The 24998-nt window shown below is 49.0% G+C and overlaps 2 protein-coding genes across 6 annotated transcripts; one reads left to right on the top strand and one right to left on the bottom strand.

The window, feature by feature from the left end:
- Positions 1 to 6465: 6465 nt before the first annotated feature.
- On the top strand, positions 6466 to 21529 carry CDK2AP1 (cyclin dependent kinase 2 associated protein 1). 5 transcript variants are annotated; one of them, XM_061344634.1, is made up of 4 exons: positions 6466 to 6865; positions 16989 to 17095; positions 17928 to 18054; positions 20702 to 21529. In XM_061344634.1, exons 1-4 carry the CDS (start codon positions 6658 to 6660, stop codon positions 20767 to 20769), a joined length of 510 nt encoding a protein of 169 aa, XP_061200618.1. In that variant the 5' UTR covers positions 6466 to 6657; the 3' UTR covers positions 20770 to 21529. The 5 variants fall into 5 exon arrangements, with proteins under 5 accessions (XP_061200618.1, XP_061200621.1, XP_061200617.1 ...); XM_061344637.1 differs by lacking the exon at positions 6466 to 6865 and adding an exon at positions 8357 to 8548; XM_061344633.1 differs by lacking the exon at positions 6466 to 6865 and adding an exon at positions 9327 to 9411.
- MTRFR (mitochondrial translation release factor in rescue) lies at positions 21077 to 23787 on the bottom strand. The gene is made up of 2 exons (XM_061344639.1): positions 23403 to 23787; positions 21077 to 22873 (listed from the first exon to the last, which is right to left on the bottom strand). Exons 1-2 carry the CDS (start codon positions 23676 to 23678, stop codon positions 22661 to 22663), a joined length of 489 nt encoding a protein of 162 aa, XP_061200623.1. The 5' UTR covers positions 23679 to 23787; the 3' UTR covers positions 21077 to 22660.
- Positions 23788 to 24998: the final 1211 nt, after the last annotated feature.

Raw genomic sequence — 24998 nt, 5'->3', positions numbered from 1 at the left:
AATGAATTGCAGAGCATGAAACTGATCTGTATCAGCTCAGCCAGAGAGACAGCAGTTACATCATAAACTAGGGTGCAAGTGATTTAATTACTCCTGGGTAAGATCTCCCCTCAAGTTCCTTGGAGTGAATAAAAACAGACATAAGCAATGGAATAGCAAAGCTCTGAGCCTGTGGCTCTGCCCCACACACCATCCCCAGCATTACCCTCTCCATGGCAGAGAACTGGGCTTTGGGAGCAGGCAGAGCTCAGGATTGGGATGCTCCTGGCGACAGCTCCTGCCCCTTTTGTGGGAAGCCCCCAGTCCTCAGCCTGGGCATGCAAGAGCTATGTGTGTCCCACTGCCCCTTTGCTGCTTCCCAGGGTGGACTCAAGCAAAACACTGGTGTTTCCTCCCTGGCAAGAGCAAGGCATGCCCCAGCCCCACATGCTCCAGGGAGGATGCCATGTCTTGGCCTCCTAAAAGCCCTTTTGGGCAGGAGAACCATGCTTCAGGCCTTGGGGCTCTGCGTTTGGCTCTGCCTCAGCTGTGCTGTGTTCCATTGCCTCAAGACTGCAGTTTCAGTTACAGAGGATGTTATCTCCTGTGACCAGCATCTGCCAGGGCTGGAAATCCTCCACATCCGGATTGTCCCTCCCTTTGTGTGCACACGTGGAGCCTCCAAGCAGAGTCCATCAGAGCAGCTGGCTGGCCACTGGCTCCATGGGGGAAACCCACAGTGTGTCTGCTCCATAGAAACTTGGGGGAACCCTGTGGTCTCCCCACTTTGCTTTTGTAGGTGGTGAAGTCGGGGTCCATAGGAGTACTACAGGGCAGTAGGCTCCTGCTGTCACCCTTCAGGTAGACATTCAGGCAGAGTCTGATTATTTGGCTGCCCAAAAATAGCATTTGCAAGCCCTGATGCTTTGAGCATCTCCCTGTCCCCTGGGAGAGCGAAACCTCTGCCCTGGGTGAGGGAACAAAGCTCCATGCCCGTGCCCAGCAGTGTCAGTTTTGCCTGATCAGAGATCACGGAGGAGCTGCCTGTGCCATGCCCTGCTCTCTACCAGGCTGTGCTGCTGTGTCACTGCCATGTCTCCTCCCTGCCCTGCGCTCTTCTCCCACACCCACCCCGTTGGTGCAAAGCTCCACATTCCTTTCCTCACAGTCATTTCCATTTTCCAGCCCTGCGCTTCGCTTTGCTTCCACTCTCTCCTCCACTTCCTTTGCCTAAATGACCAGTAACAAACCAATTAGGGATGCTCCCACCAGGCTTTACAGCTGGTGTTGCAATGAGGCTGAGGGACAGGGATGTTTGTGCCTCTCCATTATTTGTTCCAGGGGTATGTCGCTGCTCTGGTGGCACTTGGTTTGCACTTGGAAGGTTTCCTGTGAGCCTTTTCCCTCATGTACCCCTCCAAAATGAAACTCCATATGGCATGGACAGGATTTGATGAGGGCATCTGAGCCTGTGTGTCAAGGAAAGCTCTTCATTGGAGCCAGCACTCGCTCTGCTGTGATTCATTGGCTCTGCTGCCATTCCTCAGCTCTGCTGCCGTTCCTCTGCTCCCGGACACAGAGCAGGCCCAGGAGCTTTCCCAGACAGGGCTGGGATCAAAGCAATTCTCTGCCCCAGCCAAAGGGTGGGGTATCCCCTGCCCGGAGCCAGCGGCAGGGCTGGGCGCAGCGGTGCCAGCTCACTGTGCATGGGCCGCCCTCCTTGGCACGGCCTTCAAGGGATCTGGAGTGGGAGGGAAGCGGGAGTCCAGCCCGCAGGGCAAGAAGAAGAGTCCTTGCAGGCAAACTGAAGGGATCAGGCGGGGTGGAGCACTCGTTTGTCTGGAAAGACGATGCAGGGCAGCCCTGCAATGTGGGGATAATACAATAACCCATCCCTGCAAGTGAGAGGGGGGAAGGAGAAGCCCCTTATCCCAAGCTCCCAGCTTCACCCTGTGCTCGGGAGAACTGTCCCACTGGCCAAGGGGTGCTCAGTAGCTTGATTTGTCTGTTCTTAACAAGCAAAATGAAGCTGTTTCCCTTCTGCTCTTATTTTCTTTGCTGGTTTTCATTGGAATCCGGGCTGGTTTTGATATTGGTGCCTGGTGCCTGTTTGCCTGGCAAACTGCAGAGAGGAAAACTCTCATTAGAGACATCCCAGGCCTGTGCTTTTGTGGCTGAGGTCTTGGAAACTTCTCATTCGTGCTCGGTGGTCCTCCAGGGAGACCTCCAGCCGGAGCAGGAGAGAGCAGGCTTGCTGCTCACGCTATCGCAAAGGTAAACTGAGAGTAGCATTTGGGCCTCTCTCGTAAACATTCCCGGTCTCTTCGGACAGCTTTACAGGTGCTCTTTGCTTTCCCTCCTTATGGTACACGCCATTTCCAAGGCAGAACGTCCCCCTCAAAGATGGAATGAGCCTGGAATCGGCTCCTCAGCCCATAGGGCAGCACCCGCGCGGCGATGCTGAGCAGCTGTCTGCCTGGCAGGGCTGTTCCACTTGGCAGCCAGACAAAGGACTCAGGAGTAGGAGGAAAACAAGGCTGGGAGGGAAAGTCGCTCCAGATAATACGGCATCTGGCCTGGGAGGAACCATCTCAAAGTGGGAAGCAGGGCTAGGCTGGGAAAAAAGTTTCTCTGGGAGAATTTAAGGGGAGAGCCCATCCGGAATAAGCATCCAAACTTCCATCTGAAATCACTGCAAGGCTGATGTGGGCCAGGCACTGGGGCTTGGCTCATGGCTGCTGCTTCTGCCTCCTGCACGCTGGACCGCAGCCCCCTTGCAGAGGGTGCAGAGGGATGTTTCCTGGGAAGGGGGGAGCAATCCAGAGCTTCCAGGGGGAGTTTGAGGTGTGAGGAGAAAAGGCAACAGGGTAGAGCTGGGGAATGTGCATTTCTGTTCAGGACTGAGTGTTTCCAACGTGTGTTGGTGAGCTGGGGCAGTAACATCAGCCAAAAAGATGGTGGTGGAGGGACACCGAGGGAACAAAACGAGCAGGAGGGGAAACCATGTACCCTCATCAGGTAGCCAGTTATAGGGAGCAGAGACAGGAATGTAAGGAGCTGTAGCAATGCGATAAGAAGGGAGCATGGTGCCAAGAAGGATAAAATGCACAATCTTCCCTCTGTGCCAATGCCCCAGGAGCATGTGAGGTGTCCCTGGAGCAGGGCCCAGGGAAGGAAGCATGAGGAGGTGCTGGCTCCTTATGATCCAGTGAGAAAGGTGCTCAGCTCTACAAAGCACCTCTTGAAATGGTGTTTATTAGAGCTGACATGCATCTCCCTCACTTGTGCTCCTCAGAGAGGCTGAGCTGCCTTCACTCAGGACTTTAAAAGGTTCATTTTCAGCCTAGGCCTACCAGAGACTCCTCACTTCCATTTTGGATGATCTCTTAGTTTTAGCATGAGAGGGCAGTCTGTAGACCTGCAGATTAAATTGGAGCTCAGAAACCTGCAGATGTATCTCTGATGCTGGGACCCCTAGAAATGTGGGGTATTTGATATAACCTCCCTCTAGAAAAAGGAACAAACTTCCCCTTGCTACTCCACGTATCTCTGTGGTGGGTAAAGGATATTCAGCACATCCCCAAGTCACCCAATTCATTAAGCCTGGCAACAATTAATTACATTGAAATGAATGCGCAAATGTAATGCTTTACACATGTCAAAAAGATGCCAGGAAAACCCTGGGTCTCTCTGTGTCACCTTTCATTCCTCTCACTGCTGATTTAATCCAAGATGATAAGGAACAAGCCTATTCTGCACTCTGCAGGAGGGTTACACACAGCTCTGCAGACACTGATGCCATTTCCCTTTACTTTCAGGTAAAAGGGGACAAACAAGTTTAACTTAAGGCATGGCCCAAGGCCCCCAGCTCTGCTGGGGAGAGCAGTGCCTTCCAACTCACTTTGCATGTGTATTCCTTACACCCTCGCCAGAGTACAGCATCCATCTGTGCCGACTTTTGGGAAGGGAAAACCTCGCTGAGGTCCATCAGGGCTTTGGCTAAGCAGGGAATGGGAGGCTCTGTGGAAACACTGAGTATTTGCAGTGGTTTGGGAGGAGCAGAGGTGAGGAAGTTGAACGAGGAGAGGGAACAGAAAGGAAAGAGGAGGGGAACAGGGTGGATGTTGCAGATCTCACACATCCGAGAAGAGGTTCTGTACCTGGCAAATACATCATCTATGTCTGCAGGTGGCTGAAGAGACAGGCACCTCTTGTTGACCTTGCTGGAAACCATAAGCACACACATTGATTTTGAAGTTATCTCTTAGTGTGGAGAAGGCTCATGTGTGATGAAACAGCTCTGCTGCATTTCCTGCTCTATGACCTGGCCACTTGGTGATCAAGAGCTGCTTTTGCTGTCAGTAAACAAGCCTGTGCTATGGGTCTGCAGAGCCTGGACCTGTGACTTGAACAGCCTGGAGCCTGCACGCTGCTAGGACTGTAGCTGTTAAATTCAGTACAGGGTTTGCATGCGCAGAACACAATTCTGAGCAGTGCAAGCCATGCTCGTGACACAAAACCCATTCAAACTGCAGGCAGTGCCTCCGAGGGATCTCAAATCTCTGCTCACCCTACTGAGCACAGTCCAGGGCCCAAGTACAATGGTGGCTTTATTCTTGTGGCTGCACCTGGTTCAGAACAACTCAAGTGAATCCACAGAGATAGGAAGAACACAGAGGTACCTCTTATCCAAGCCCAGCACCCACAAAACACCCTAGGAGGCAGCTAGTCCAGTCAATTGAAGCTTACAGAGCGCCTGAGGCCAGGCAGTGAGGTTGTCATTGAGGTTCTTGTGCTGAAGAAAGGATCACCTTTAGAGAATCATTTCCTTACCCCCCCTCCTTTCAGGAACACTGCATTTTGAAGCTGTCATTATAAAACCCAAGCAGAACACGGGGGATCCTGTTCTTCACCATGAGCAGAGCTGTGTGCAGTTGGTGTAAAGCTGTGTTAAACACAGAGAAGTTGGAACACTCCCATTTCATGCTCACTCGGTGTGACTGTAAACAAGGCAGTGGAAAATCCCCTCCCAGGGCGGCATGGCCCTCTCCTGCAGGGACTTCACTGGCCTCCCAGGGATCAACAGAAAGGCATTTACCTACAAATGTGGAAGGGAAGCTTTAGGGAAGCAGAGTTCTCGCTCACACAGCGCTGGAATTGGGGGTTTTACCAGTGGAATCCTTAGTAAATGAATGACACAGTTAAAACCTCAAGCACCCATGTGAAAATACTGTCACTGACCATGTAATTCCATACCTGGGGCTGTCAGGTCCCGTCGCTTAACAGGCAGGACATGGATCGGTTGTTGTACTGGGCTTTGCCACCATAGCACTTGGACTGGAGATAAAGCAGAAAACAAGATCAGGTATTTCATCCAGTACCAGACATCATTTTGAGATGTTTCCTTCATGCAGTTGCTAGGGCAGGAGATGGGGGGGTCAAAGGCTGGTTCTCTTCTCCCACCCTGCTTCAATCGTCCTTTATGGGGAGGAAAACATCTAATTGCACCGTGTGTCTGGGATGGGAGATGCTACCTGCCTCCCTCTGCAGAGCAGCCCAGCGATAGTGATCCTATGGGCTTAAATCTGTGTCACTTTACCCCTGACTTCCAGGGAGCAGGATCAGGCCCCCTGTGTTTGCTGTCACTGCATTAAGAGCAGTTGATTGCCTTGCACCGACATCAATTAGCATGTGCAACACAACTACCAAGACCTCACCCATCTCACAGTGGGAAGATCACACATGTGGGTCTCATCCTGTGGGTCTCGGGCTGAGGGGTTGTGCAGGTCCCGAGCAGTTACACTGGTATCAATCTGGAGTAATTTAACGATTAGAGAGGATTAATTGCCAGAAGGAGCAAACCTGAGTGCTTTGCATTGAAAAGGATGAGTTCTGAAGTGGCAGATGCAGGCTGGAAAGATTCGTAATTTAATCTGTAAATCTGCATTTTTTCGGAAGAAGAGGGGGGATTATTGATGTTTGCAAGCAGAAAATGAATCGATTACCAACGAGATTCATATTGTGTTTTATAATCCCTCCGAAGCTGCGATCTACATTAACCTTCACCCTCCAAGCGGAGAGGAACGGTGGTTTGAAATAAAAATAAATAAATAAAAATACCAGATTTTTTTTTTCTCCTTGGCGGCATCTAGGGTATAAAAAAATAACGTTTTACCCTAATATCAACAGGTATTTTACATCGAAATCGACGCGGGGGGAGACGCGGAACGAGCCGGCGGTGAACGGCGCCTCTGAGGTGAGGGGGAAGGCGGGAAGGCGGCGACACTCGGGCCACCCTGAGGGACGCGCCAGCGCTTCCCCTCTGGCAGGGGCCGCCGTCAGCGATCCCCCCTTCCCGGGGCCGCGGGCAGAGCCGTTCATAAACGAGAAGTTGTGCCAAAACTTTCCGAAGTTCAATTAAAACAGCCCCCTCCCGCCGCCGGGCTCCCCGCCCTCCCTTCCCTTCCCCTCCTCTCCCCTCCCCGCCCGGCTCCTCTCACGGCGGCGTCCCTGAGGGGAGCTCCATTGTCTGTGAGGGGATGGCCGCGGCACCCCCCGCCGCCGCGCCCCCTCCGCGCCCCCTCCGCGCCGAGGTGCGCGGGGCGCCCGGCCGCCGCGGCGGGTGGCTGCTTCGTCTGCCCCAAAGTTTTTGGATCGGCGTCTCCTCATGATGTATGGATGATATATTGCATTGTGGGTGTCAATATAACTGACGGCCATATTTGCCGGTGCTGCTACTGCTGTAAACAACCCAAAGTGTCTGGGAGACACGGAGACGCTTCACTGAATTTCAGGACGCTTCTCCTCCTCCCGCTGGCCATGTCTCTGGGAATGTCTTACAAGCCCAACTTGAACGCCCACATCCCCGGGACTCCCCTCAACCCGGGTAAGTCCGCGCCGGTAACTGGGTGGCAAGTTTGGGAGGCGTGCGGCGGGGCCCCGCGGTGCCGCACCGGCACCTGGGCAGAGGGAGGGGGAAAAGCCCCGGACTCGAGTTTTTGCCCAGTCCGGTATGGCCGGGCAACGGCTCCGCGCCGGCTCCGCGCCGCCATTAACCAGCGCCCGCCGGCGCCGTTAGCCCGCACCGCGCCGCTCGTCCGCGGGGGTGCAGAGCCGGCCGCGCGCTGCCGCCGCCACTGCCGCCGCTCCGGGGCTCCGGCCGCCGGGTTTCCTCCATGCTCGGCTCCCCGGGGCTGCTGATTGATCTGGATCAGGAATATTCCGCCGGCGCCTCAGCGAGGACCGCTGCTGGCGGCACGCCGCAAGTGCCGCTCGCTCCGCGCCGTGCCTCGCCTGGCTTCGCCTCACGCGTGCGGCCGCCCAGCCGCTCTCCTCAGGCAGAGGGGCCGCCCCGGGCCGCTCTCCTCAGGCGAAACGGTCGCCAGGGACCCCGGCCCTGCGGCCGCCGCCGATGGGGCGGTCCGCAAGCGCCTCAAGGGGACCCTCGGTCCCCGCTTCCCCCTCAGAGTCTCCCGGCTCCGCGGAGCAGTCGGGGCAGGCGAACCCGCTGCGCTCCCTGGTGATTTTTGGAAGGCGGGGGGGGGGGAAGAGCAGGAATTCCTCTTTATTTCTTCCAAAAGCCCTTTTAAAAACGACTCCTTTTATTTGGATATGTACAGGAATGTTTCCAACTTCTCACTAAAAAGTTTCCTTGATGGCATTAACTTTTTTTTTTACTACATTCCCCCCCCCCCCCCGTTTTATTTTCCGTTCCCTAATTCCCGAAGGTAACAGCAGGCGAGTGTTTCTTCCCTTGTGCTGAGGTGTTTTCTGTACAACTGGGTCTCCGTGGCGGGGACTCTGTGTGAATCGGTGCAGCCTGAACAAAGCCGCAGCAGCAATTGGCTTCGCTGTGGGATATTTGGAAGGGATCTGGCTAATCCGTGCGCGTCGGCTGGTATTAACCAGAACCAAAATGGAGAAGTTGGTTCCGACTTCAAAAATAACCCTTCCATCTCCCTTTCCCGCAGCCCCAGCCTGCAGGCTTGGCATCAGAGCATCCACAGACAGCAATCAGGCAGGTTTTGTTCTTTCCTTTTTTTCGTTTCTTTTTTTCCCCCTTTTGAGAAGGGAAAGTTTTGCAGTTGGGCTGAGGAGAGAGGGAAGAGTGCCCGGGTGATTTTTACAGTGCCGTTTGTGGTTGTAACGCTGGGAGATTGATGAGCGAAAGGGATCGACAAGATGCACCTTTACTCTATAGCTACCAGGGGAGCAGCGGTCTTGTTTTACTGCAAGGAGCCGTTGCCAGCTGGTGGATGCACCGAGGTCCCTGCGCCTCAGATGCCGTGATCCTGCGTGGCGCTGAGCTTCGGTGCGGCTGCGAGCGTGCGAAGGCTCGGTGTGTGCCTGGGTTACGTGTGGGGAGTGCCGCGGGCCCGGGCGCTGCGCTGCGAAAGGGGTCAGGAAGCAGGGGATGTGCCAAGGATTCCTGACAAAAAGCAGAAGTGTCACCGGAGGAAATAGAGAAACAAAACAAAGCCCAGCAAAGGCAAAGCGTTCTCCTGCCGGCTCCCCCGAGAACCTGTGCCTTGCTCTCCGGAACAGCCGTAAAATCGCAGGGAAAACAAAGGTGGTATTTTGCGCTGGTGGGTGAGGGGTGGGGATTAGGTCATGCTATGGGGGGGGATCCGGGTCTGGCTGCTCCTCGAGCGAGGGCTGCAGAATCCCGGCTCAGACATGCCGCTCACAATGCGAGCTGAGCAGTGAAGTTTCTGTCTCGAGCCCTCTCGCTGCCGTGCCTGTGTGCTTTCTAACGCTCCGGCTGCGATCAGCGCTTTAGATTCTTTCATGCAGTTTTATCTCCCCCCCCTTCCTCCTTCCCTTCCCCCCCCCCCCCCCGTAATGGCAAGTTAGCAGCAGTTTGCTGTCATACTGGAACTATTCCTGTCTAAGTTGTCCTCTCTTCTGAGTTCGGATCATCCTCAACACCCCCAGAATCTTTTCAATGAAAGAACGTCCTCCTCTGAATCCAAAATGGGCTCTCTCTTCCCTCCCTGTCTTCTGCCATTATCCTCACGCACCAGCTCTTCCTCTAGCTAGTGGTATTGCCAGCACCGTGGCCTAAGGCCAAGGGAGTTAGACAAAGCAGTCCTTGCAGTTGCACATATCGCATTCAGAGTGATATGACTGCAAATGGCCCCCTCCTTTCTGGAGCTTAATTCTGAATTGAAGGAGATTGCTTCTATATTGTGCTTAAATTAAATGCCCTCCCAGCTATGAGGATAAATGCTAGGTTTGCTTCCAAACCTGGGGTGAAGGTGTCCGTCCCCCCCCCGCCCCGTCCTGCAGAGGAGAGGAAAAACAGGAAATCTGTCCCTTTTGGCCTGAAATCAGCCCTGCAGAAACCTCTCTGTATGAATGCTGAATATTTTGGTCTCGGCCGAAGGAGGGCTCTGGGCAGCTGTGGATCTTACAGGGATTTTCCTCTGGGAGGTAACGCTGCTTCCCTGCAGTGCAGGGCTTGTGGTGCAGGAGAATTTGGAAAGGCAGTGTCGACTCAGCTCCGGGAGCTGCGTCCTTGCTGCAGAGCCAACTCCTTTCAAGTTTAGGCTGAGAGTGGCCACTCTGCAAAATCATGTTTAAACTGTGGTCAGTAAGTGGATCAGGGTGATGTAGCTGTTGTGGTTGATGGGCGGCTGTGCTCTGTTCTCGCATGGGAGCGTGTCTGGGGTCTCAGAAGCCTGGACTGAAGTCCAGAGGGAGAGGAGCTGTCTGGGGGGAGGAAGTAAGGGAGGAAGCCTTTGTGGGTTGTCGGCACCTCTGGGGATGACTGCGGGTGAGGAAAATGCAGCTGCTCTGCAAGTGACTCAGGATGCTGGAAGCATCCGGGTGCTGACTCCTCTGCCTCACACCAGGGTGAGGGAAGGAGAATGTGTTGTCGCAGCAGAATTTGGTGCCTATTTCTCTTCCCCGTTGCCCAGGGAAGGGGTTACACTCGGCCCAGGGTGTCTGCAGCCTGGCTTATAGTTTTGTCTGAATTATCAGTCACCTTATGGAGGGCCTGGGCTCTGGGAATTGGGTCCCTGTGCATAGCATCCCAGGATGTCGGTTCCAGACTGCGTGTGGTTGGGGAGCCCTGTTTGGTGTCCTGCACAAGCACCTTCTTTGGTCAGTAAAAAGGTGCTCTATTGGGGACCTGACATTAACTGTGTTAGGGTGATGGCTTTAAACTGGAGAGAGCAGATTTAGGTCTTAGGCAGAAGCTCTTCCCTGTGAGGGTGCTGAGGCACAGGGTGCCCAGAAAAGCTGTGGCTGCCCCATCCCTGGCAGTGTTCAAGGCCAGGCTGGACAGGGCTTGGAGCAACCTGGTTGAGTGGAAGGTGTCCCTGCCTGTGGCCCGGGGTTGGAATATACAAGCTTGAAGATCCTTTCCAGCCCAAACCCTTCTGTGATTCTATGATATGACCTGTCATGCTATGGCTCTAGCTTCCCAGCCTCACCTGACCCTTCAGCGTCCCAGGGGAACCTCTGTTACCCTTTCTAACAGCCACATTTTGATTTGTTTGGATTCTCTTGCTTTATCTTACTGAATCCTGCAAGTACTGTTTCCTCCTCATCTGTCTTGTGTTTCATACTGTTTAACTATATCTCTGTAAGAGGGCCAGCTGCTGCGCTGAGGTGTAAGAGCATCATCTCCATTGACTTAAGTGGAACCAGAGAGGTTTACACCAGCTGTGAATTGGTTTGTAGTTTGTCTCCTTGTTTCCACGTGTTTCTAGCTCTGTGGATATTCACCAGTACTCCTGTTTTGGTCAGAGTATGCACAGGTGAGAGAAAAATTATTGTAAGATAAAGAAGCCATCAGAAACAGCTTGGGATTTTCCTTTGGTTTCTTTCTAAGTCTTGCAGAAATGTCAGGTTTCAAGACAAAATCCTGTTCCTGTAGCAAAGCTTAGAACCTGTTGTATGTAGGAACTGGAAAATACAAATTCCAGCAGACTCTTGACAGGGGAAGGAGCTATGTCTCAGCATCACGTAAGTGAGTGGTGACCTGTATAGCAAGTGCTGCTTAGTGAGGACCAGCAGGGCTGGTGTGCACCTGAGACACCCCCAGCAACCACAAGTTTTCTGATGAGAAGAGCAAATTCTAGTGGAGAGGTGAAAAGAAGATAGTTTTCGTGACTGGGGCTGTAGCTTGCAACTGGAGAGACCCATTTCAGTCAGTCCTGAGAAATGACACCCACCACACTAGGCCATTCCTTATGTGATTAAGACTGCAGTGCAGACTTGCATGAGCAAAAGGCTTGCTCGTCACCCTTTGCAGAGACAGCTTGTGTTTGATGTTGTTGTCCATATTGAGAGGTTTTTGGAGTGGGAGTACTGGAAAGAGTACTGTTTGTAGGCAGAGCAGAGAGCAAAGTGTTCATGCCTTAGCAGAGGAGATAATTTCTAGGAAATAGACTCCCCCACCTCTAGTTCAAACTGAAATTTGTTGCTTCCCTGATCTCCTGAAGACCATGTGAAGTTAGGAAAAAAAAAGCACGTTGAGAGTATTTCAGAATCAGCAATTTTCAGGTGGCCTTGTTTGTACATTTAGAAAACTGGCATTCTTGACTTTGTCTACCTGAGTGTTTGGCTTTAGAGCAAAGGGCTGGTTTTCACAGCCAGCAGGTCTCCTCATTGTCCCCCCCCATCACATGGTGGTTGAGTTGCAGAGTGGTTTTGGTTCATGCTAACTCGGTTCCTTTTGGATGAAAGTAAACTAGGAGCTCTGTTCTGGTTGTGCAACATTGATGCTCCATCCCTTTTAATGAGAACACAAGGGTCCAAATCAAAGGGTGGATGGCTTTGAACCATAGCCATGCACTGGACACTTGGTCTGGGGGACCAGACTAATCTGAAGTCATACCTCCCTGCACCCCAGCTATGTGCGGTGTACGTGTACCAGATGCTTTCCTCTTTGGATCCTTTATTTGTGCCAAATAACTTGCTGGTCCTGTGTCTTAAGATAGAAAAGAAGGGGATGTGACTGTGTTCTGGTTTTCTGATTAATAGAAAAGGCAGGGGGGTAGGAAGAGGAGACATAAGAAATGACCGTTACCCACGTGGAAAGATAAAAAAGAACGACAGTACTAGAGGAAAAGTCCAGAGTGTGACAGATCAAAAGAGCAAGGCCTCTGGCTGTTAAGATAAGGAATGTCCTAGTTCTTGAGAACATATTTATGTGTGCATGCACTGGACTTTTTTAAAAGGAAATAGTTTTATTCAAAGAAAGGTCTGTTTCTACCACAAGGGCTGTTTAAGGGGGAAATAGCGGGTGAAAATAGAACTTTCACAGGCACTGCTGTAAGGAATGGTTTGTGCAAATGAGAACCAGGGTCTGTTATTTTAAATTAAAACATTTATTGGAGGGTTGGGGGAAAAGGGGGCTCTCTGTTTTCGCTCTGGGTTGGCAGCTCCTGTAGTGCGTGGCTTGGCTATGCAGTAGATTTGCTTGTGTAGACATGCATGTGGTATCCCATGGATGGCAGGGAGTTCTTGTTGAACTTAAACCAAAGTGCATAGAGGGCTAAGGAATCAAATGTTCTTGTAGTCAGCCAGAACACTGCAGCTGTGATTCAGGCTGTGTTCAGGTACTCGCTGCTGAAATGGCTGTGCTGGTTGAAGATGTTACCTCTCCCTTTGTGCTTGAAGATACCTCGTGATGTGTGTTGGCAGAGCAGCTTCTCAGGTGTTCTCCTGCAGAGTTGTCTGGTTTAGGACAGAGAAATTTATATCCTTCTCAGTTAAAATATTCCAGCCTGGTTGTCTTGTACCATACACTGTCAGGAATTGAGGTGCCATCATCTGAAGCAGATGAGGAATGTCCTGCAGTTGTGTGGCAGAGGCAGTAACGGTACTAGGCTCCATGCAAAGAGGTGATGACCAGTAGCCATCTAAATGGCAGAAGGTTTATGTTGCAGGCAACCCCAGAGTGAAGAGACTGTGAAACAAGGTAGACTTTGCGAAAGAAGCCGTGGGATTCCACAGACTACACTGTGTACCTTGGATAAACTCCAGGCTTATAGGTGTCTCTTACATGCTGTAATGTTCATGTGTAGGAAGAGTTTGTAAAATGGCAGGAGTTTGCTTACACAGTTTTACAGGACTTTAGAAAGTACAGGGTATATAGAAGCACGTATCCACTGAGGTTGGCTCTTGGCTTGTTTAAAGTCAGTTCTATGTGAGTAACTTGATGAGTTAAGTAACTTACTTTGCTGTTTGTGAGAGAGACGGGGGCAGTTGAGCTGGGTGGAAGCCATGGGATCTGCTGGGAGTGGATCAGGTGAGTGCCCTGTTGTTCTGCTCCCGCTGCTTCCTTCTCAGGTACCTTTACAGCAAGCAGCAGCAAGAGAATCAAGAATTAAAACTTAGATCAGCAAATTGGTATCATTGCTCAGGCTTGGAGACAGTAGCATAGGACCTGAAGGGATCCCTACAAACCTACCAGAAATTCCTGAGAAGATTCCTGGTCAGTGGGAGTTTAGGCAAACAAAGATTGATGTGAGATCCTTTGTCTCCCAATGTGTTAATTTGGGCTCAGAGAGACTGCTGGAAGGAAGAGATTTTGACACAGAAATCTCATTTCTGTTTTCTGTATTTACACCCTCCCACCCAATTAAAACAGATTAATATTGATTAACAAGAAAATAGCTATATTTTTGTGGGGGGGGAATGCTTCTGGCAGTCTTCTGTTTGAATGCAGACATGAAAGGCATTGTTGGCACAAGAATAAATGGGTAGAGAAAAGGGTTTGTGTACATTTAATTAGGAAAGTGGAGGGAGGAAAGTGTGTCTATTAATTGAGGTTTTAAACAGCAGCAAGCACTAAGACAATCTGGGACGTGATACAGGATGTCTCTTAAATTCAGTACCAAGCACACTCCCTTTTCAATTGTGTCAGTTCTTAACTGTCTTGTCTCCATTGTCATTTCACCGTGAGAGAGCCTCAGTTTAGCTCTCCCCCCCCCCCCCCCTTTTTTCTCTCTAGTGAATACCTAATCATCACACTGCTTTTTGACTGGGTATTGACTGTGAGACTTCCTGGCCTAATTTTTATTGCTCACTATAATAGCAATAGCTGGCGATCTTTATTTTGTGATTTTTGAATCTGAGCTGTATGGGATACTCAAATGCAGCTGGATTTTGGGTTAATTGAGTAATAGTCAGCCAAAACCCAGGGCTTCTCAGTGGTATTAACAGAGAAAGTGATAGGTCACAAAGCTCAAGGTTCGTTACCCTCTGCGATACTCATACCCCCACAATTAATTTCATTTTCATGATTGCATCATCTTAAATTGAGGTGAAATCAAGGATTTTTTGTTTTTTCCCCCCTCCCAGCTGAGTTTGACTGGCACAACTTCTGACATGGGTGTACGGAGGCTGGTACCATGGCCAAGTCAAATCCTTTTCTTTGTTCTCAGGGCCTGCTGCTGCTGATAAAGTGGTCGGCGCATGGCATTATGTCTTATTACATTTTTGATGCAGACTGCAAAGAAACGGGTAAACTCACCATGGTTACCACGATCTGTCATTTGGCAGGGCATGCCGTACTCAGCGATGGCCTCTAGTGTCTGCAGCACAGCTCTGCATATGTGGCGGGTACAGTAGACAATACAGCACCCCTGGCTGCTGAAGGGATGAACTCTACCCGTCTCACTGCTAATTCACATCAGCAGCAGTCCTCCAGCAGCAGGTTCTTACTCGTGGTTGCCTCCTGAAAGTTCTTGTTTGGTTTTGTCATTAAGTGTTGACTGAGTCACTGCTGGGTCCAAGCTTGCAGCTACTGTCCACTGCGAAGGCATGTGGTACTGGCTTCTACACCTGTGGAATTTACTTGGTCAGCACCTAGATTCGTTGCTTTGCCTTCTAATAGGGTTTATTTCTTACCTAGATGTACCCTGCTGCTTTACTTTGTACAGACCCAGCATGGGAAATCGCTTAAATCAACATAATGTGAAACATTCACTCAACTGTCTGTAATACATTGTCATTAACCAACACGGTGGTGGTAAGTTGTTGGTTTGCTGCAGCTGAGGTTTGCTCAGTGGGTAGGGCAGGATTCCTGAGCCTGGTCATCAGAGTCCTGGCCTAAGTTCTGAGCCACTTTGGAGCTCCCAGGTCTTCTATGTGGCTGCTTGCAGCAACAGTTCAGGAACAAGTCTTTGCAGGATGGCCCTTTTGTTTTACTGTATGTGAGGAAAAATCACTTTAGTCTTTCTCTGCTTAATTGAGGTAATTAAAGCTTCTTACCTTGCAGCACAAGGGGCTCATTAATGGTTTTGAAGCATTTTGAAGTCCTTGGAGGAAAGATGGGGTTTGCTGTTGTGTCATGTTTGATAACTGTTGAAACTCAGTCACCTGGACTTGAAATACTGAGTTTGCAGACAGAAATCTTACCAGTTTGAGCTAACAATGTGAAGAACTAATGGAGAACTAAGGGTGCCATACTCTTAAGGGTGTGTTGCTAAGTTTCCCTGGGTTTTGCTGTGCTTTAGCAAAATGTGACAATGGGCTCCATGGGAAACCTGGCCAGAAATGCAGATTGTAATGCCATAAGGTTTAGCAGCTTAGCGAAAGACAAAGAGAAATCTTGCCTTTTTGAGGTGACCTAGTGACCAGCTCAGTTTGCCTTTCTTAGGATTTCACATCCTGTTAACTAGTGAAAATTAAGAACATGCTCTCTTCCTGTAATGGAGACACCACCACAGTGATAACCAGTGATCAGTTCTGAAGTGGAAAGAGACTTCCCAACTGAGGGCAAGAGACTCTTCCACTGTGTTCAGCCTTGTTTTATGCAGTGTAACTGCTGGCTCACCCTTTTGCAGCAGGGGAAAACAGAAATGAAATCACTTGCAACTTTAAAACAAAGCCTAGAGATTTACATAGTTCTAAGCCCCAGTGACTTTTAGCATCGGTTTAATTTAGATTTAAATGAAGGCTGGTAAATGAGATCTGTTCCTCATAGGAAAGACAGTTGGGAATTTTCGGCAAAGGAGTGTTTGTAAGGGGGAAGATTTTTCCAGACAGCAGGCAGTCTGTGTCTGTGCCTACAGGCAAAGACAGCAGCATCAGTGGATGCAGGGGCACTCTGGCTGTAAGAGCAAGCAAGTTGAATGGTGTAACATGCCCTTAGTCCTGAGGTACAGTTCATAGCCAGGAGGTCCTCCAGCACCGGTGGGAAATGGGCAGCGTAATTAAGCTCCCTAAGAAAAATCTGAAGGTGGTTTTTCAGCCCCCAGTACTTAGTGTTGTGGTGTGAGGGGGAAGAAGTGTTGTGATGGTTCATTTGTGGAGCAGTTCATCAATGGTTGCCCTAGAGTCTGTTTTTGGAAGTCCCAGCTGACTCAAAACGCTGTAGATCCAAACAGAATCCTTTATAACTTTGTAACCCAGGGTGATGTTATTTTCCCTTTGGTTTTCTTACACAGCACAATTTGTCTGGCTAAAAATGTTTGATATCACACAAAGAGGAATAAAGGTAGCAGCCCTCGCCTCCAGTGTCATACAATGAGCAGCAGATCTGATCTACCTCAACTGACTGTTCCCTGTGAATAGTTTTGGCATTGGCTGAAAATAGTACTGAGGGTAACTTGCATTGACCATGTGATGACACTTTGAGTTGCAAAATTACTTTCAGATAACTTGCAGTGAAAAAGTAAAAATAGCACAGTACATTAGACTCATCTGTGTGGAATGTATATCTGCCAAAATAGGGCTCCTTAATATTTACAGTTTGTCTAGGCAGAACAACCTGTCATGCTACACTCTGTTTCACTTTTAGGCAAACAATTTGCACTGATAATGTTGCAGGCTGTGCTGTTTCCAAATGTACAGCAAACATAAGAGAAGCGCTAATTTAACCATGCTCTTCCTAGCAAATACCATGCCTGTGAAATGTCATTAGTGAGCTCAGACAGAGGTGAGAGGTCACAGCTTTAGCAAAAAGTGATTAAAGTGTGTCCCAATGTAACAGACTAATTAATCTTTACATAATAACAGGGTGTTTTTTCCTCTTTTTCTCTCTCCAGCTGGGAGCATTCACTCTCCCTCTACAAGTATGGCAACATCCGCGCAATACAGACAGCTTATAAATGACTACGGACCCCCATCTCTAGGCTACACACAAGGGATGCAGGTACATCTCTGCTTGTTGTTTCTCTTTAATCGGATCACTGACCCTGCATACTGGCCTGGATTGGGGCCTGTAATCTGAGGTGTTCCTCCCTCCCACCAAGATGTGAAATCAAACCGAAATGGCACACTGATTCATCACACGTGTCTTGGGATCAAATTAGACTAAGCAGAGTGCTGAGTGAGATTGGTTACTAATTAACTGTTAGTCCCATCCCGTCTGAGTCACTGTGAAACATGTCTTCAGTTATGTTGAGATACAAGAGCTCTTAACATATTTTATTTGTTAAAAAATGACTATTTCTGTAACGTTTCTCCTCAGTAAATTTATACCCTAAAACTTAGTCCCATAAAGTGTGTGTCACGCACAGTCCTGTGGGCTGCTCCAGCAATCCAGCTGTAAACTTCCCATTAGATGTTCTTGACTTCACAGGATTTCCCTTATGATGCAGGCAGTTTTGCATTTTCTGCTTCTCACTTTCCTGCCTTCCCCACAAAATGTACACCTAAACACTGAAGCAGCAAAACCAGAGTTAAATAAGCAATTCCCAGCTTGCAGTTCTTTTAGTTCTGTTTTAGCTCTGGTTTCACCCAGGGTCCCTCTCTTGCAGCTGCATGCTCCCATTTGATCCTGATTTTTGAAGGGCACATAGCATTGTGTCCAGCTGTAGTGGCAACCACAAAAAGCAAATGATGTTTCTGTAATAAACCTGAAATTTTAATGTCTTAAAAAGTGGCTTCAAAGTCTATTTCTCCCTGTGTTCCCAGTTGCTGTTTGTTGTAATTGTTCTGTTTGTAGCAGTATTTGATTGAGATTAATCTGTTTTCAACTACAGGGGACCAGCAGCAGCCAAGTACCACAAAGCAAATATGCAGAACTTCTAGCTATCATAGAAGAACTAGGAAAAGAGATTAGGCCCACGTACGCTGGGAGTAAAAGCGCGATGGAAAGGCTAAAAAGAGGTAATGTTTAAATCTGTTTGAAAAGAAGCATGTCCCATACACTTGGAGCACTGATGGCTTGTGTACAGCTTCATGACAACTGGTTCTTTTGAAAGGAGACAGCTGCTTTGAGCTCATCATTAAACTGGGTGTATTAATGAGCAACTGAAACCCTGGGATACTCCAGTTGTGCTGCATTTGATAGATAAACCAGTGACAAAATGGCTTTCATGTGCACAAAGGGAGTTTCAGTTAGTATTTCAAGCCACCTTTTAGACCCATAGGGTGTCTAATGGATACGTGCTTTCAGGTTGCTGGTGACTGACTTGCCCCTTCAATTTTCCCTTTCTGGTCTCCAGAATACATGGCCAAGCACTGTTTACTTCTCCTCGTGTACATCATCCATGTACTTGACCCAGGAGCCTTTACTAAAGTGCATTTTCACACCAAGGCTGATGGAGAGCTACAAAAAGGGAATAAAAGGTTGCCAGGGAGGGCTGTGCAGACTGAGATGTCAAACATACACATTTGTTCCTCCACTGTTACCTGTTGTCAATGGATGTCATTAAGAACCCACCAGGGAGGGACATAGAAGCTTTTAGGGCTGGCTGATAGGTCTTTCTAGCTTTGCTTTGTCAGCTAAAAGGGGTAATAAATGCCCTTTCCTTGCAGTGTAAAAGAAACCCCTGCATGCCCCTCTGCTGACATCAGCTTGACATTGTCCTCTACAGGGGACGTGAGAGGGATATTTCTGAAGGAGCAGTGGGACATTCCACTGCCCCAGCTCCTGAAATTACCCTGAAAGGCCATGGACAACAGTTGTGCTGGCAGCCCTGTCCTTTGCCAGCATAATGTAATTACTGTTTCCTTGGTGCTTGTGCTGAGTTTGGCACATGCTTTCAAGCCAGAATGGGAATGTTACTGTAGCAGACTAACTTCACCACCTTGCAAATACCCCTTTCATTTACCCAAGACTATGAAGCTTTATTTAAGGCTCAACCATTATGGGAGAGTAATATATCTGCCATGACATGCAATAAAGTGGCTAGTAGCTGTTCTGGGAAAGGATGCAATAAAGTCTGCTGATGAGTGGTAAGTGGAATCTGGCCCAGCTAAAATCAATGTTGCTGGAGTCTCTTTATTGCATTGCCTGAGTCAGTATTAATAGATCATGAATGGCACTAGGCTAATGGGGACAACCTGAGAGGGACCGGGAGAGATGTAGACATCCTCAGTTTGCTCAGAACTTGTTTTGCTGCTACTCATAGTGAGTATTCAGTTTGCTGCCTAAGGTGGGTTTCAGGTTCAGTGCTGGCACTGTGACTTGCCAGTGTTGCAAAGAATCCCAATTACATACTTTTTGCTGCCATCTTTTGGTCACAGACATACCTCTCTTTCCATTTTGGGAGTCTGATGGTTGAAGGAGCATGTGCAAGTGTGAGAGTAAAAGTGACTGGGGGTAGCCCAATGTGACTGCAGCCTCCCTGGCCACATCCCCAGCTCCACCTGCTTCTAAGCACAGAGACTACTGACCTCTAAAACTGGCCAAATTCCCCACTGTTCATCATTCAGGATAGATCTGCTGCATAAACTGGGCATCCTGCCACCAGATCCAGGTCTGATGCACAAATTCTGCATCCCACAGCTGCAGGATGCAGCTTTACTTGTCTGTGTCAGTTTAACCCTCTGCAAAGCCTTGTGCCTGTCAAGTCCCAAGTCAATACTCTTTGAGTGTAAAGGCTGTTACTGTGATACGGAGTAGCAGCCTTCCAGAAACAGAATCCATTATCTTTAAATAGAGTTTAAACTTCATCTCTTGTGTTATTGTCCTTTCTCCACCTTGTTAAGGAACATGACTGAGCAGAGAAATCACTTTCTATCTTATCCTGTCAGTAAAAGATAACCTTGTTTGTAGTAGAAAAACCTGTCTTGTCTCTCATCTCTAAAATCCATCTCGGGCCCTGTTCTTTCAGCAGCTCTGTGAACATGAATCTAGATTTAGTTCCAGGATTAAGAATGGAGGTCCAGATTGCAGGAACTGAAGGCAACAGGCCCTGTAGTGAAAAATTCCACATTATGTCTATCAGATGAGAGTAGATGTGGCAGCATGTGAAGTGGTGATGACTTACACTGGGAGCTGAGCCAGTGTTAGGAGGGAGCTTTTTGCACACACCATAAAAAATCGTTCTTACAAGAGACACAACTTGGGTTTAAGCAGTATTATGAGGGCTTGAATTAGGTGCATCCTCTCAGAGAACTGTCCCAAGGTATTAAGACTCAGAGCTTGCTAAAATGACTCCCTGGATAACTTTGTATTTTACTTTTCACTCCACTGCAGCAAAATAACTCACAGGTGGGCAAGGTGGTTCCCCCCCACCCCCACTTCTGTTATGTCTTTGCTTTTTAACAGGTCTGCACTGCACGTTAGGATATACCTGTCACTGCAGACCTGCAGATCTTACCATGCTTTCATTCCTGGCTTAGCCCCTTTTCCATTTATAGTGTCAGTTTGGGAAAGAAGCAGCTGATGTTTAGGAAGTGAGGGGTCTGCCCCTCTTCTGTGGTAGCCTTGGCAATTTAGGACAGAAATACCTCAACCTTTCTCTGCAGTGCCATTGCAAGTGTGACTGGAACGAGATGATTGAAAACATGTCCAATTCTTTTGCAGGCATTATCCATGCCAGAGGATTAGTTCGGGAATGCCTGGCTGAGACGGAACGAAATGCAAGATCCTAGCCCACTCATTCCATTTCTGAATGAAGAAAAATAACACTTATTCCTTTTGACTCTTGAAACATTCAGACAAATTCCTTTATTTTGAATGTTTTGCCTTTCTTGTTTCACCCTTACGAAAAATGTATAGTTAAGAATGAGAAAACAAGGATTTTTTTCAACTTCCTGAGGGTTTGCATTTTGTAAAGACATTAAAACTCCCTCCAAAATGTTTCTAAAACATTAAAACTGAACTGCATGCAGAGGAATGCTCTTTCTCTCCCAGGCTCTATTTCAGTTCTCTTCTTATCCAGCCACAGTCTCATTCTGGTTTTTGGTTTTTTCCTTTGCCTGTATTCACTTAACCCCAAACTGTCAGTCTTCCACAGTCTGACATAAGCTCTGAGGATTTTGTTTAATGAATGCAGAATAGCATGCTGTCCCCTGTAGTCTGCTAAGTCACACTTTGTCATACAGCATAGACCCTGCTTAGAAATAACCTTCCCCTTCTCTTACTTTCCCTTTTTTGTTCGTTTTGCATAAACATTTGCATGACTGTTAGTGCTTTGAAGTCCATTTAAAGTGCATGAGTTATATGGAAAATAGGGAAACCTATTAAATAATAACAAGGTCCTGGAAAGCTAATTTCTACATTAAGGCTGGAGATTTCAGTTTAAAGTTTGCCAAAAAAAAAAAAAAGAAAATTCTGGATAAATTACTAAAACTGTTATTTGCATCTTTGTATGTATTTATTACTTGACGTAATAAAGCTTATTTTCATTAACAGTTTGTATTGAAACTCTGTACAGTCACTTTAATTGGATTCATACTCCATGCACAAGAACTCTCAACAGCTAAAAATGTAACTTTCATGCAGGAGGCTCAGATTCAGGAACAGAGAAGGGAATTAGGGAACCCCTGAATTGCTGGTGAGTTTCCATCCCTGGCACAGTGGGATGCAGTTGGAAGGTGGTTACAGCTGCCAGTTGTCTCCACTCCTTTCAAAACACATACTGTGGTCTGGCTTCCTGAAGCTTTCTCCATCTGTGCTGAAGGCCACAACTTGGTGGCAACTAGTGAGGAGGTGCTGTCCAGAAATGAAAGGGAAGCTCTGGTTAAGCAACTAGAGTTGTGAATGGGATTAAAATGGGAAAGTATTCCTCACTAGTGCCTTCAGAGTGACAGTAACAAAGGACATGCAGCTGTATTTGCAGAACATTGCAAACTGTCTGAAATGAGGGAAGATACTAAAAATGCCTGAGCTTAATGTAATAAGTGACTGTAATTATTATGCAATCTAAATCCTAAGGAAGTTGGGCTGTCTGGGCTGTCTAACACATAGAGCTATGGATATGTGCAGAAAATACAGTATATTGAGGCCAAGTTAATTACTTCACTGCTTGGATGAACTGGATTCCATTGCCTTGGGAGGCAGCTTCCATGATGTGTTCTTTAGCTGTAATAACCCAATTTTACCTTTGAACTGGAAGAACACAACTCACTTGCAGGAGAGAGTGTTGGTTTTAGGCTTGTTCTCCCCAAGTGATTGAACTCTTACAAAGCATCATAAGGTGTCATCCAGGCAGAAAGAAATCTATTGCACTTTTTGGTCTCCATTACCAATGGTGGAAGGTTTATAGTTCCTTTTTAACAAGGATTGCTTTAGCATCTTCTGAACTTGGCAGGAAAACTGATTGCTAAATGTGATTAATGCGATGATGGCAGGCAGAAGCAAAAATACAACTGCTTTTATCACCTCAGTTTTACAGTAATGGAAGGTCACTACTTGGTCTTTCAGCAGTGCTTAGGGAGCTCTACATCAAACTAACTTCATCTGTTAGTCTGAAACCTGGGTTTAGGTATGATGATAAATGTTCCCCTTACCCTACTCAGGCAAGTCTGTATTTCACACAGTTCATTTCTTATCCAGTTGTTGCATCTCTTTAAAAAGCTTTTTCCTTTCTAGATGTTCCCTTGCTCTTCTTTTTTTCTCCTTCTTTTTCTTCTCCAATGCTTTCCTCTCTTTAAAAACATCACTTTCTTCACCTTTATAGAAAAGGTCAACTTTTTCCTGCAGGATTTCTCTGGCTATCTTCCGATTCTTCTCCACTGATCTTGTTTGATGACACTGAAGAAACACAATAGGATATTTTTACTGGAACTTTAATCTCTTTATCCTTCTGCTTTCCCTTTCAGTCTATGCATTCCTGCCATTACTGTAAAGAAACTCCTCTTTTGCTACTGTAACTTGTTAGACTGGCTTTTGCATTAATCTTCAATGCTCCTATTTTACCTTGGAGACCTGTTCCTGAGTTTAACTTAATGTCTCCTCCTTATGATAAGGAAGCAAAGATTAATTTTAAAGTATTAATCCACAAGAAGCAGGCAAGAGAAATGCTTAAAAAGAATCTGCAAAGTGGATCTGATCACCTTGTTAAGGAAGACATCCTAACTCACAAGAGGCACAGGAATGCGAGAGCTGCCACTGAAAGCTACAACAAAAGAGTGTATTTCTGATAGCCAAAACTTGCTTCTGGATGAGATTCTTTACATAACATTTTTCCTCCCTGACATCTGCACTGTGATGATGCATTAATATTAAAAAAGACTTGGAAGACATGATGCCAATTTGTGACTTTGTGGAATAAACCAATTACCTTCACTACAATCCCAGATGGAACATGCTTCAAGACAACACAGTTGCTTGTCTTATTTGTGGCCTGGCCTCCTGGGCCATTACCTCTCACAAACTGCTCTTCTAGTTCTGCCTCAGTTAGTCCAAGGAGATTGAGAGAGTTTTTCTTCCCTGCTGCCTGAAGTAAGGGTGCTCTGGGTAGAGACAAATGCTTCTGCGCCAGAATCCATGGTCTCCAGCCTGGCGCTCGGACTTCTCTCAGCAAGGATGCAAAATGAAATAAACTTGGAACATTCATACAGAAACGAGGACACGGCTCTGGAACAAAACCTGGAACAGAACCGGGGAGCAGAGTTTACCGTGAGAATCCAGCGATAAGATCTACATCCCACTTTTTCAACACGGATAGATGAGAGCTCGTTACCGGTGTCTGGCAAGGCCACGGAGAACGATGTATTATACCCCTGACTAAACCGCTATTGCCCTGCTGGGAGCCTCGCACGCACACCCGGTAACAGACCGCGCAGCACGGCGTCAGCAGGGCCGGGAACAAGGTGAAACAGCGGCCACCGCGACGTACGGCTTCAAGGTCACTGCGGCGCTGCCCTCCCAGCCCCGCCGCCTCCCCGCAGCTACGAACCGGGCCGCGGGGGCAGCTCCCACCGCCCGGGACACCCCGACCCCGCCACTGCCTCCTACCTCCAGGCGACTCGAGGCGCCTCCGCCCGCACCGCGCAGGTCCGTCCCGTTACGCACGCGTACCGCACCCTCTGCGGCTCCGCACACCGCCGCGCCCCCTGCGCCTGCGCAGCGCTGATCGGCACTTGGCTGCGCAACGGGCGGGCTACCAATCGGATCCCGGGAGCCCGTGCGGCGCGTAGCCACACTGGCCAATCCCCTCGCGGCGCCGCGCGTACTTTTCCACGTAGCGAATCAGCGCGGAAGGCGCGGCCCCTTGTGCGGTCAAGGTGGCCAATCATCGAGCCGGGCTCTGCCTGGAGCGCCCTCTGCCCCACCGCGTTCGAAACTCGGCCGCCAATCGGTGGGAGGAAGGCGGCGGCCGCGCCTGTTTATCGCCTAACGGTCACCGGGGGAGGCCGCTCTTGGGCCGCCGCGGACGCCTCCCCGCGGGCTCCCAGCGATGCGGGTAGGAAGAGAGCGAGCCCGGGAGGGTGGGGGGGCAGCTGTCGGGGCGGAGCCCGCGGCGCCTCTGCACTTGGACGCGTCCCAGCCCCGGCGATGCCGCCTCCATTACCCCGCCCCTTTCTCCGATGAGTGACAGGGGCGCCAGCCAATCGGAAGCGGCGGCGCTGTCAACATCCCGGAGCGTGAGGGGCAACTGCCCAATGGGAGCGTAGGGGCGGGGCTTAGCCTGAGAGGAGGGGGTGGTGGGGGCGGAGTCCGTGAGGGGGTGGGAGGGGGACACGCTGCTGAGGGGACGGGATCGTGAGGGGGAGAGCCGAGGGTAAGGGGCGGCTTGGGAGGGGAGCCCGAGGGGCAGGGAGAGAGAGGGAACGGAATGGATCCATTAGAAGGGAGCAGAGGTGCGGAGGAGGTCGCTAATGGAGGGGAGGCGGCCCTGAGGGGGGTCCCTTGTGAGGGGAGGGGGTCCCGTGAT

Source organism: Neopsephotus bourkii, unplaced genomic scaffold, assembly GCF_033783945.1.
Source record: "Neopsephotus bourkii isolate Nb327-2 ecotype Australia unplaced genomic scaffold, CSIRO-AGI_Nbou_v1 NB_230, whole genome shotgun sequence".
Lineage (NCBI taxonomy): Eukaryota > Metazoa > Chordata > Aves > Psittaciformes > Psittacidae > Neopsephotus > Neopsephotus bourkii.
Note: the sequence above shows the minus strand (reverse complement) of the source record. Positions and strands in the feature narration are given on the sequence as shown.